The sequence below is a fragment of the Aspergillus brasiliensis genome, assembly GCF_001889945.1.
Source record: "Aspergillus brasiliensis CBS 101740 unplaced genomic scaffold ASPBRscaffold_21, whole genome shotgun sequence".
Lineage (NCBI taxonomy): Eukaryota > Fungi > Ascomycota > Eurotiomycetes > Eurotiales > Aspergillaceae > Aspergillus > Aspergillus brasiliensis.
The window spans coordinates 194,405-205,911 of record NW_027137462.1 but is presented as its reverse complement, the minus strand read 5'-3'; the positions used below and the strand labels follow the sequence as shown (position 1 = coordinate 205,911).

At 48.4% G+C, this 11,507-nt stretch overlaps 3 protein-coding genes across 3 annotated transcripts; 2 read left to right on the top strand and 1 right to left on the bottom strand.

The window, feature by feature from the left end:
- Positions 1–660: 660 nt before the first annotated feature.
- ASPBRDRAFT_59779 (NADP-dependent oxidoreductase) lies at positions 661–1,965 on the top strand (the record flags this gene model as incomplete). The annotated part of the gene is made up of 5 exons (XM_067628112.1): positions 661–842; positions 894–1,009; positions 1,071–1,241; positions 1,295–1,426; positions 1,484–1,965. The coding sequence occupies 5 exons, from the start codon at positions 661–663 to the stop codon at positions 1,963–1,965; spliced, it is 1,083 nt and encodes a 360-aa protein (XP_067473624.1).
- Positions 1,966–3,179: 1,214 nt separating this feature from the next.
- Positions 3,180–7,673, bottom strand: ASPBRDRAFT_201001 (uncharacterized protein; the record flags this gene model as incomplete). The annotated part of the gene is made up of 4 exons (XM_067621498.1): positions 3,180–4,042; positions 4,102–4,800; positions 4,852–7,008; positions 7,061–7,673. 4 exons carry the CDS (start codon positions 7,671–7,673, stop codon positions 3,180–3,182), a joined length of 4,332 nt encoding a protein of 1,443 aa, XP_067473623.1.
- Positions 7,674–8,431: 758 nt separating this feature from the next.
- On the top strand, positions 8,432–11,158 carry ASPBRDRAFT_49001 (fungal specific transcription factor domain-containing protein). Its single transcript, XM_067626215.1, has 10 exons — positions 8,432–8,525; positions 8,582–8,721; positions 8,767–8,782; positions 8,833–9,033; positions 9,087–9,352; positions 9,401–9,415; positions 9,469–9,660; positions 9,710–10,179; positions 10,230–10,563; positions 10,620–11,158. The coding sequence occupies exons 4-10, from the start codon at positions 8,847–8,849 to the stop codon at positions 10,779–10,781; spliced, it is 1,626 nt and encodes a 541-aa protein (XP_067473622.1). The 5' UTR covers positions 8,432–8,525; positions 8,582–8,721; positions 8,767–8,782; positions 8,833–8,846; the 3' UTR covers positions 10,782–11,158.
- The last annotated feature ends 349 nt before the right edge of the window (positions 11,159–11,507 follow it).

The window sequence follows — 11,507 nt, the reverse complement described above, 5'->3', positions numbered from 1 at the left end:
TTTTTTTTTTTTTTTTTTTTTTTTTTTTTTTCGCCCCCTTTTTATTAGGGTACAGTAATACCGCTCGAAATCGAATGGTTAGGCGATACATGCATTTGTTAGTGCTAAAGAATTGAGCGCAGTGCGCATCCGGAAGATTACTCCGGACCACGAAAAGGATTACTGTAGCATCACTAAGCAACCCCGGGCGAAGAACCTAGTGTCTTCCAGAAAGAAGTGATGACTAGTAATCAAGCCATTTACGAGATAGTAGCTTTTCATCAGCCTCCAGATAGTTACATCAGTTAGAGTTTTCATAAGGCATCATTAGAAATCAGATACGTGAAAGTATGCCGGTCCAGCGGGCCTGCGGGTCACTGTGGAGAATGGGACACTTTACCGGATCGAGGTAGGCTTGCGAGTCCACTATCCAAGCCCTTAGCCAAGTTTGGTAGCCAGATCAGTATTAGCTAATAACCTTGTCGTTTTGCTCGGAGGGATTATTGCTCCGTCTTGTAACTCTAATAGAATGGTTCGGCATGGGCATATAATCGTATCTCCCTCGGTTCAATTGGTCCTTGCCACTTAACTTGGATATTTATCAGGCAGTTGAGACTGGTCGTTATTCCATACTATCCTTCTGGCACTTCTTCTACTACTACCCCTGCCCTAATCCCCAATATGGAAATGCTATCCCTAAATATATCATCATACTCGAAACCATCCGAGTATCAGGTGTCGAAATTGCCCTCTCCCACTCTCACAAACTCCAAGGATGTGATGGTCAAGGTTTATGCCGCTAGCATTAATCCCATTGACGTCAAGAAAGCTGATGGTGCTTTGAAACTCGCACTGAAAGACCCGTACGTATGAACTTCTCCATCCATTCCTCAAAATGGTGCTAATATACCCAGCTTTCCCTACAAAATTGGTTATGATTGTGCCGGCATTGTTCAGGAGATTGGCCAAGATGTGAAAAAGTTCAAGGTGGGAGACGCAGTCTATATTAGGTTGCCCGAAGGTTCCCGGGGTAAGAAGAGTTTTTGTACCCGATTTTCTCTGGCTCCATTTTACTGAAAGCAGAAACATAGGATCATGCAGTGAATATGTTAGATGCCCTGAGGAGCAAATTGGTTTTAAGCCACCATCCCTATCCTTCGAGGAAGCGGCCTCGATTCCTCTAGCAGCAATGACCGCCCTCCAGGCTCTTCGACTATACCGTGGCGATCTCTCCGGAAAGACTGTCTTGGTGCCTGCTGGACGTATGACGCCCTATCAATCCCATATTCATGCCCGATTTGCTAACAGCACATAGTGAGCGGAACCGGCTTATTCGCATGCCAACTTGCCAAGCATGTATTCCATGCTGGCAAGGTCATCACTACAGTTTCCACTGCGAAGATCCCGAAACTCAAAGAACTTCTGGGCGAAAACACCATTGACCAGGGTAAGACTCTGCCACTTCCCACCCTGATGTATCCTTCTCTAACGAATGGTTACCAAGTCATCGACTACACGAAATCTGACCCCAGAGATGAGATTGAACATGGAACCATTGATTTCCTCTTCGATACTGTAGGGTCTTCTATGGAGTTGCTATGTCTGATGCGACGAGGATCTAGCCGTATTGTATCAGTCTCTACGCTACCTTCTGGGAATCAGCTGCAGGCTTCACTCTCTAGTATGGACCTGCCTCACAAACCCACGGTTCCCTTTCCCGTTCGGATGGGACTCAATCTCCTTGACCAGGTTAAGAAGGCCAGAGCCCACCGTTACAAGACCGAGTACTCCTACATGTTTCTGCAATCCTGTGGTAAGGACTTGGATGAACTGACTCGATATGTCGAAGACGGGAGGCTCAAAACCGTGGTGGGATCAGTTGCGGACTTGCAAGATATTGAAGCCGTGAGGAAGGTTTGTGAAACGGTTTACAGCGGTCGGGGAGGCCTAGGAAAGCAGGTAATTCGCGTTCGGAAGTCCGAGTAGCCCCTTTGACATCTGATATTGTGGCAATGGAGATGTGCATGGGGTTTGGCGGCTGATGACCTTGTTAAAATCCACCATGATGTACCCTTAATATTACAGACTTAGTTATTATTTTTATGATTAGTCTTATTGTAACGTTATAATGTGACTTGGTGGTGCTAGGGAGCTCTATTTTTACACACCTCTGCTAGTATTACATTCTTTAGATAGGCCACACGTTTTCTGCGATAGTGACACCAGAGCCCTTGACAACCACCGGCAGCAATCCAGCCATACCTTGTGAGCATAATTTGAGCTAGTCTTCCTCTGAAAGAGACGTTCCCCATGTCCCTTCTCCATAGATAGATATCTTCAAGCCTTGGGGCTAAACGAGGTTAGTTCGAGGAATTTAGTAGCTTTGTATTCGGTCATGGATCATCCCAAAGAGTATACTGTACTGTATTCGATCGCGATTCTGTCGGCAAATGAATGTCTTTGCAGCGAATTTTGATCCCGACAACTATCCCTTTTTGCCGAAATAGAGAAACCCGAAGACAGTGGTAGTAATCCATCTCCGCAATGCACTGCCTAGAGGACCGAGCTTTTGGGATTAATCGACTCTCGCAAACAGTGCCGTTTCGTAGCGTTGCATTATATTCCCGCGATGACATCATGAATGTTGATTTTCGGGCAGCGTGGATGTCGGACAGTACCATCTGCCTAATCGGGATATCATTTCCAATAAACTTGTTCAATGTTTTATATGGCTATGTTGAGGATTATTGTGCCAGGCTCAGGGAACCAGGAACTGTGGGTCTGTTTGCTGTCCGATGCTGGCGTGGTCTCTGTGGGTGACAGGTGATAGAGGAATTGGGACCGCATGACAAGAAGGCCAGATTATATCCAAGGCATTCGAATGAAATGAAAATTCTCTATTTTCAAATACTGGGAGGTTTTGACAATATAACATCTGCTTACATTTGCGTGCTTTCGGTGTAATACTACCGTGCTTTGCGGCGCCATCGGGGGGAGTAAGGATATAGATTTCAGACTCGAGATTGAATCACAACATTCCCACGTTCTAAGTCCGATCATCTAGTCTAATCTAGTAAATATATATATATATATACCGAACAGCAATCATTATAACAGAATATCTGCAAAAGGTAAAAAAGAAGGTAGCTAAATAGGGCGAAAGCTTTGATTTGTTAATAGCCGCAACCCAAAATGCCAGATTACTCCTTTCTCTTCCATGACCTCACCCGAACGAAATAGTAGATCGCAAAGGCAAAGGCAGCATTGAATGCGATGTAAACCCAGAGCAGTCCAAAGTTCCGCCAGCGCTGATCGTAGTAAATATCCAGACCTGCCAGATACTGATCGGCTGTTTGAAGGGTGCAGTACTTGCACTCGTCAGTACTCTCAGGGTTCAGAAGCTTGCCTGCGGCGCTGCCAGCCGCTTGAAGGTAGGGCTCCATGTATTGCCCGCAGGTATCATACCCGGGGGCAACGCTGAACACACTGAGCTCCTTCTCGGAGCAGTCCACAGCACGACCGCTCACCCCGGAGGCGATGATTGCATTCACGAGGTAGGTCATTGGTGAGAGGCGATACATGAAGATCCAGAACCCAGGAAGCGCAACGCGAGAAACAAGAATGCCGTTGAAAACAAGTGTCATATTGAACAGCATAGTGGCAATGAGACCGGCGGTCTCGGCATCAGGCAGAACCGCAACCACGGCGTGCGCAAAGGTCGAGCCGTAGACAAAGAACTGCATAATCAGAAGGAGCATGATCCCCTGGCGCTGGGAGTCTGCGACGCCAAAGACAGGGTACACAAAGCTTGCCCAGACAAGAATCCCGACAAACAACTGGTATGGGATCTCAGCCAATAGATTGGCACCTATGAAGGCTGCCCAATGGTAGGTCTTCGAAGGTTGTTCGCGAACCTCATAAAGGTCTCGTTGGAAGATGAATTGAGGCATGACCTGCTGGACCATTGCGGTGAAGATAGCTGTGACCATAAAGACGGAGAAAATGGACGACTGTAAGCCTTGTTGAGAGGTACCTGGGAGGTAGAATGAAAAGCCAACGAAGACTGTAAAATCGTTAGTCAAGTCACAGGTGAATAGCGCACTGAGGGCCGAAATAGCTTACGGGCTGATAGGATACCCAAGGCTAGCTTGCCAAAGATATATTCGGGTGATCTCCAGTACTGCTGGAAAATCCGGCGGAGAACAGCAACGAACTGATCCTTGAAAGGCACTGCAAAGGCGGCTTCACTGTCATCAGCCTGCCCTCCTTTGTCGGTCGCACCCGTATGTCCCACTGCGCTGCACTTCTTCTCCAGATCGCTCATCATCAGCGCACATTCGGAACTCTGCTTCCATACTGTGGGCCAGTCCTGTTCGGCTTTGCCGTTCACTCCGGCACCCGCAATCTCCAGAATATACTCTGCTGGATTCTCCGAGTCTTCGCATTTCCTCGCTCCTTGGGTCTCAAAATAATCTAGCATCGTACGGGAATTGGGTCCGATATCGCCGAAGTAAACGGTGCGACCACCTTTAGCCAGGAATAGCAACCGATCGAACTGCTGAAACAGCATGGCTGATGGCTGGTGAATTGTGCAAAGAATAGCTTGTCCACTTGATGCGAGACGACGCAAAAGGGCGATAATAGTCCAGGAAGACTGGCTATCCAATCCGGAGGTTGGCTCATCAAGGAAGACGAGTAAGGCGGGCTTTGCGGCAAGCTCCACGCCAATGGTAAGAAGCTTCCGTTGCTCGACGTTCAACCCTTCGCCTGGAAATCCAACCACTGCTTCTGCAAAATCTTCCATGCCGAGCATAGAAATGACTAGATTTGCATTAGTAAACCATGAACGTCAGCAGATGAGCTATACCTTACCTTTCTCGACAAACTCGTATTTTTCCTGGATGGGGACTGACTTTGGTTGACGCAGCAAGGCCGAAAACCTCAAAGACTCACGCACGGTTGCGGTGTGAAGATGTAAGTCCTGTTGCTGAACGTATCCTGTGCTGCGCTGGAAGCTAGCGCTGAGAGGAGAACCGTTTACCAGCATATCACCGGTGATGACTCCCGTTGAAATACGTTGGGCGAGGACGTTCAGAAGGGTTGTTTTTCCAGCTCCCGAGACACCCATCAACGCAGTCAGCGTGCCGGGCTCCACCCATCCACTGACGTTGTCTAATAAGCGGCGCTTCTCCTTCTTGATCTCAATATCATAGCAGACCTCGCGCCACATGAATGTGTCCTGATGCGGTGGCATAACCGTTTCCTCTGCCGTCTCTTGTCCTTGAATTGCGCCGAGGTTGGCGGCCTTGGGGTCATTTGCAGACTTCTCCAAGGCAGCGGGAATATGACCATGTCGGAAGACAAGGCTTTCCGCGGTGGAAGATGTGAGGGAATTGACCTCAGTCAGTACCAGATACAGGGAGAGAAAAGCAATGAGGAAAGCGCAGAGGATACCAAAGTTCCTCCACAGATGACTATATTCGTAGCCGTAGCTCACGGAGAGGAAGTCATCCCCGCTGACATATAGCTCTCCCGCAACTGCACCTTTCGCAGCGCAAATGAAGTAGGTACCAGATCCGTTTTTCAATCCGGGGTACAGTGGTACCAGGTTCGAGCAGGGGAAGTCGCGTCCATGAAATTCATTCACAGCCAGTGCTTCGAACGCATATCTAAGCGGATTGATGTAAGAGATCCACTTGAACCAAGGGTGCATGCTCGGTAGGGGAAGCAGGAAGCCGGTGTAAATGACAGTAGCAAGTATGATGACTCCGGCAGCAGCGAGTGCCTGAGGGATTTCCTTGCTCGCCGCTGCGAGGGAGCGAAAGATTTGACTCATACACAGCAAAGCCATCGTAACAATTAAGTAGAAAACAAAGAATGAACCAGCCTCTGATCGAAACCCGCACATGAAGTAGAAGACGATATTGAATACTAGGCTGCATCCGACCTTGATAGGGATATCAGCACAGACTCCCGCTAAAGCCTCTGTGAAAGGGTGGTAAAAGGCATACGAAGCCTGCTTTTCCACGATCGGTCGTTGGGCATAAAGGTTTTGGATTTCAGCAACGGCTAAAAGCGAGTTGAGCAAGATAGCAAAGAACAATGCTGACATCTTCAAAGTAAAGTCCTGAGTTCCGAATGCGTCTCCGTAGAACAATGAGCCAATAATGATGGAGAAAATGATTTGCCCAATCATCAAAGTCAAAGTGGAAGGAATATCGTTCCAGACCCGTTGGTAAGACCGAGAAACGCAAATCCCAATCTGTGTTGGGATGTCGATCAAGTAGGGAGAGCTTGAGCGGGCGAACCGAGCCTGACGCCTGGCATGGCTCTTTTTGAATGCCTCGGAAGCGCCACAATCGACACTGAATCTGGCCTCGTGGCCTGAGATATCATTCATTAATTGCTTGTAGTTCGCGCTGTTCCTCCGATAAACCTCAAATTCCTCGGGGGTCCGTGGGACCTTCGCCTCAAAACCCTCCCGTGTTTGTCGCTCACTTGGATTGGTTATACTAGTCAGAAAGTCTGCTGTTGTTTGTCTAGAAGGGCAATACCAGCCCATCTCCTCAAAATATTGTTTCGCTTCTGTGGTAGGGCCAAAGAATATCTCATGCCCTTGGTAGAGGACTGCAACTTTGTCAAAACAATGGTATACTGCTTGCGAAGGTTGATAAAGTGTCGCAACATGAGTGGTACCAAAGATCCTTGAGCTCGTCCGTAGCGCCTTAACGAAGTCCAACGAAGACGCAGAATCTAGACCGCGTGTCGCATTGTCCCAGCAACAGAGTGGCGAGCCAGCCAGAGCCATTTCTGCAATGGATACTCGCTTTCGCTCACCTCCACTGACGCCTCGGACGAAATCCGAACCAACTTTCGTGTTCACGGTATGTGACAGACCGAAGACTGCCATCACCACGTCCCTCATGTGCTTGATGTATTCCTTTCTCGACATTCCAGTGGGGAGGAGCCGGGGGGCACGCGCTGCAGCGGCAAAGTTGAGTGTTTCGCCGACCGTTAGATGAGGGAAGTCTGATCGCTTGATTAGCCTACTCCCCTAGGATTCATCAATATAGCTCCTTACGTTTTTCAACTTCCTGATTGTATAGAAGCTCGCCCTTATAGTTCTTCTGCATCAAGCGTTGTGGAATGCCATTGTAAGTAATGACTGAATTAGATGACAAGTCGAGTCCATTGGTCTCCGCTGAAATGGTTTTCAACATGGTAGAGCATCCAGCGCCGGGCCGTCCAAGCACCAGAAGCATCTCACCCTGCTCGACGTGTCCATGAACATCGTGTAAGATTGTCTTTGCTTTCTTAGACCCGCCGCGAAATGAACCCCCCAGAACAGGAGCATAGACGGAGGATAAGACAGTATGTTGGATCTGGATCTCAGCTCCGCTTCCCTGCACCGTAACATCTTTGAATACCACGCCTGTTTTTCGTGCGCTGCTGTCCTCTTCAAATTGTTCCACTTGATGAAGCATCCACGCAGACAAGTCGAATTGAGAACTTGTGGGGTCTATATGCGATTCCAGACTCTGCTTCGAGCTTTTCGGTGCGGTCATTGATACTTCTGATTGGCGAGATGCAATCTTCCTGAGCTCTTCTTGCTGGTGTCCGGACAACGTGGTGGTGGAATCATGGCGTTCCTTTTCCTCGTTGTCAGGCGCCTCAGCACCAGGTCCTGTAAGCATGTTGATGGCTATGAATGCGACAGTCAGACTGCTGCGAAGATGGTCCGGAGTTGTCCAGGGTCTTCGAACCCAGGGGTAGGTAAATCGACATGATGATCGCGGTGTAGCGGCGCAGGGAACTATTTATTCAAATAAGATGTATCACTAATCATTGATTGGCGACTGAATATCTTCCGATACCTTTGGGACTGGGGATCCCCTTTTCCGAGGTGCGAAATCCAAAGATACTCCGTAGTAGCCAAGCCTATTTTCGATAATTTCCTGCCCACATGCATAGTGCTTTTTCTTCATCGGTGATCGAGAAGTGGATGTCGCGACGGAGTTGGAATCGAGAGCCGAAGATCGGCCCACCCGACGATCGAAAGCCGACATCACGTGATTGCCAGAACACCAGGCAGCCGTCTTTTGCTCGGGCAGCCGTCATCGGGCTTCGTCCAGCAACTTCCGTAATCCGATGGCACAGTTGCAACAATGGCCGACAGACTCCAACCTCGCGTGGCTAGGTCTTGCGACAATTGCAAGGCAAGGAAGACTCGCTGCATACGTGAGTTTACTGTCATCTCTACTTGCGCTTTATTTCGGAATAATCCCCCCCTGCTTTCCGCTTTCCTCTTTCCAGTTGGCAACAGTAGCCTGGGCGGCTGACTGATGATGCCGAGGGATAGGCCCTCCAAGCAGCACAATCTGCACCCCTTGCCAGGTAGGTACAGTGGAGCGCTCGAGGATCCAAACGCCTAAGATCAGTATGATGCTTATGGGTCTTGACTCGATAGAAACGCAAAGTCGAATGTCACTATAGCCTAACACGTAGGCAATTGAGGCCGAAGAAGTCGGATGATCTCCCAACCCCAGGTACATCAGATAGCCTATAACAGATTAATTGCCAATCCTGATACATACCTGCATAGCCACTGTTCCTTTGTCAAGTTATAATGCGTTCTCTTCAGGCGCATCAGTGTCCACGGATGCTTCGGCATCCTATGTTGATCAAATTCTCGTCGATAAGAATGCAGATGGAAGGAATCGCGAAGCCTGCTCCATTTTCAAGGTCAGGCGCTTCTGTTTCTTTTTCGAATCCAGCTAATATGAGCAGACTTGTGAAAACCAAGGTAAAGAATGATCTCACCATTGTTCTGACATCCACTCACTTCTGGCTCAGTTCTCAGCACTGGCATGGCCTTCTTTTCAGATAGCCACATCCATTCCCTTACCAACTTATTGGGCCACAGCAGACTAAGAGAACTTCTCGATGCTATGGGAGAAGCGATACATCAGCATACGCACGGGATTAACATCGATTTCAGCCACCCCGAACCACCAGCTCAGGTCTCCCACGAGGAGGCAGCTCATTATATTACGGGTTAGTGATAGATGTTTCATTCTTGTATGTCGGCTTTTGACACTCAGTCCCAGCATATTTCGATGACTTACATCCCTTGACACCATTCTTGGACCGAGCCGAGTTTGAGCGGAAAGTTTCAAATCCAGAATTGGCGGACTTATTAGCAAACGATGCCCCATTCTGCGCGTTGTATCATACTCTGTTGGCATTAGGATGCCAGTATATAGATGGTGGGTCCTTCATTCCGGGAAAAGGAAAAGAATGGAGCTACTTCCAAGTCGCATTAAGCCTTTTCCCAAAGATACTTGCTCCACCCCAAGGTTTACTTCATGTCCAGGTGCGTGTGTTCCACCCTAACTTGGTATCCGGCTGACAGCCCAACCAGGCCCTGGCAGCCATGGTGAGTGGACGAATAATGACCACTATCCTAAATCTCGCTGAACCCAGCTTTAGGGAATTTTCACGATGAGCTTCTCTTGTATCCCGATCGGTGAAACTTTGGTTTCCGAGGCCGCGAGATTGGTTCAATTGCTGGGATACAACGCCGCATACGTACGAACAGAGGATGAGAGTTCATGTCACAGAGTGTTCTGGGTTATATACTGGCTGGAAAAAGTGGAATCGTTTTTCCGAGGGCGTGGTTCGGTAAGGGGACTTACATTATGATCCCTTGCATGGCTGATCAGATTTGTAGATGATACCCGACTACGATATAGGCTGTCCCGTGCCAGAATGCCCCCAGGCTGGTCCCGGGCAGCTTGATTGGCTACTGACGACAGCGCGGTTGGGCAGGCTGATGTCACGCACTTACGAATGTCTCTTCTCAGTCAGTGCGGTTCAGATGCATACAGGTGCCCGTCTCGCAGCTATCGACTCGATGTCGCGCGAGCTAGAAGCCTGGCATAGCACCCTTCCAGAACCATATCAGCCCCGGAATCCTATTCGCTTCTCGAAAGGCAAGAATCCCTGCGCGGAAGACATGGCACTACAAATACGGTTTATATATTATGCATTGGTCATGTCTATGTGTCGGCTGCGAATCCATCTTACAGTGGATCAGTCCAGTGAGACAGACCAAGAGGCCAAGCGTCAACTGATGGAGACCGCCCGAGCTGTTATATACCATACGCGTTATATCGAGCATGAAGCGCATGTTCCGGTCTGGTAAGAGACCGAGTCCGGGGCCATATACTTGCCAATACTAACTGAAACAGGCAACTCGGCATCGTGCCCATCTCAGCTCTTTTCGTTATCTTTGACTTTGTCATCCACAACCCATTCCATAAGGAGACAGCCACCAATATCTCGTTCCTGGACATAGCAGCCGGTTATTTTAGCCGTTGGGAAGTCAGCAACAAAGATTCTGTGCCGGCATCAAGTGTCGCTGAATTTTCGCACATTGCCCGTCAGTTCGTGCGAGATGTACAAGCACGGTCTCAAACCATGGCCTCCCAGAGGACTTCACGTCTCGAGCCAGATAACTCAGTACCAATGACTGGCGAGAAGAACGATTCGTCTGGGTTCACGGTGCAGGCGAGTCAGCTAACGGTAGGCTCCCATGATGTGCTCTTTTCCACCTATTTGTTAATTGTGCTTTGGTACAGAATGAAGAAACCCTTGTTCTCTCGGATATTGAAGGACCAGCAGTCATTGGCCCAGACCAATTATTCTATCCTGAAGATCCGCTTCAAACGTTACTCGGAACCTACATGCCGCCAACCACCGATTTATCTAATATGTTCAACTCTGCTCTGTGGTATCAGTGATTAGTGTAGTTCCAGTCGTATATCAATGTCGATTTCGGAGAATTCACAGCATCCACAATGATATGATCAGCGACATATACTTCCGCCCGAGGAACAGCCGAGGTAATTGCTGGCAATACTGTGACAGCATTTCGGTTAACGGCTCTTGTACGGATCTGAGATATACCAATATCAAAAACCACTGATATTGGGAATTCTCCAGTTGAAGCAGCTCAATCCCTGGTATAACATGACTTCACTTACAAGATATCTAAAAATCCAATGCTACGCAGTGGATAGTGCTAATATACTTGACCTCTTTAGGATTGCTTCTAGAAGGATTATATGTATCTAGTGAGCTATTTGTATGAATAGTCAACTAATAAAAGTCTTTGGATATTAGGAAGTACAGTAATAATATAATAAATATGCTTTTAGCCAGATGGTCAGTTCTTATGGCGTACTGGTCAAATCTGCGCCATTTTCAATATATCCCAAATAGAGTTTTCCCAGCATAAGAAATTCAAGGGGGTGTCTGCGTTAATTGCTTTTATCGGCGGTTTACTGCAGTGTAACAATTCCATTAAATGTACATTAGTCTCTGCTAGCCTTGGTCTGGGCTGCTGAGATGACCCACTCACGGATCGGCACTCGAGCTGATCCCAGCGTGGTCCACAGGCAGCCATAGTCGAGAAGCGGCGGTCGGCCTTCGGGTTTCGGAACTCGAATACAATAACTAGGTTGGAG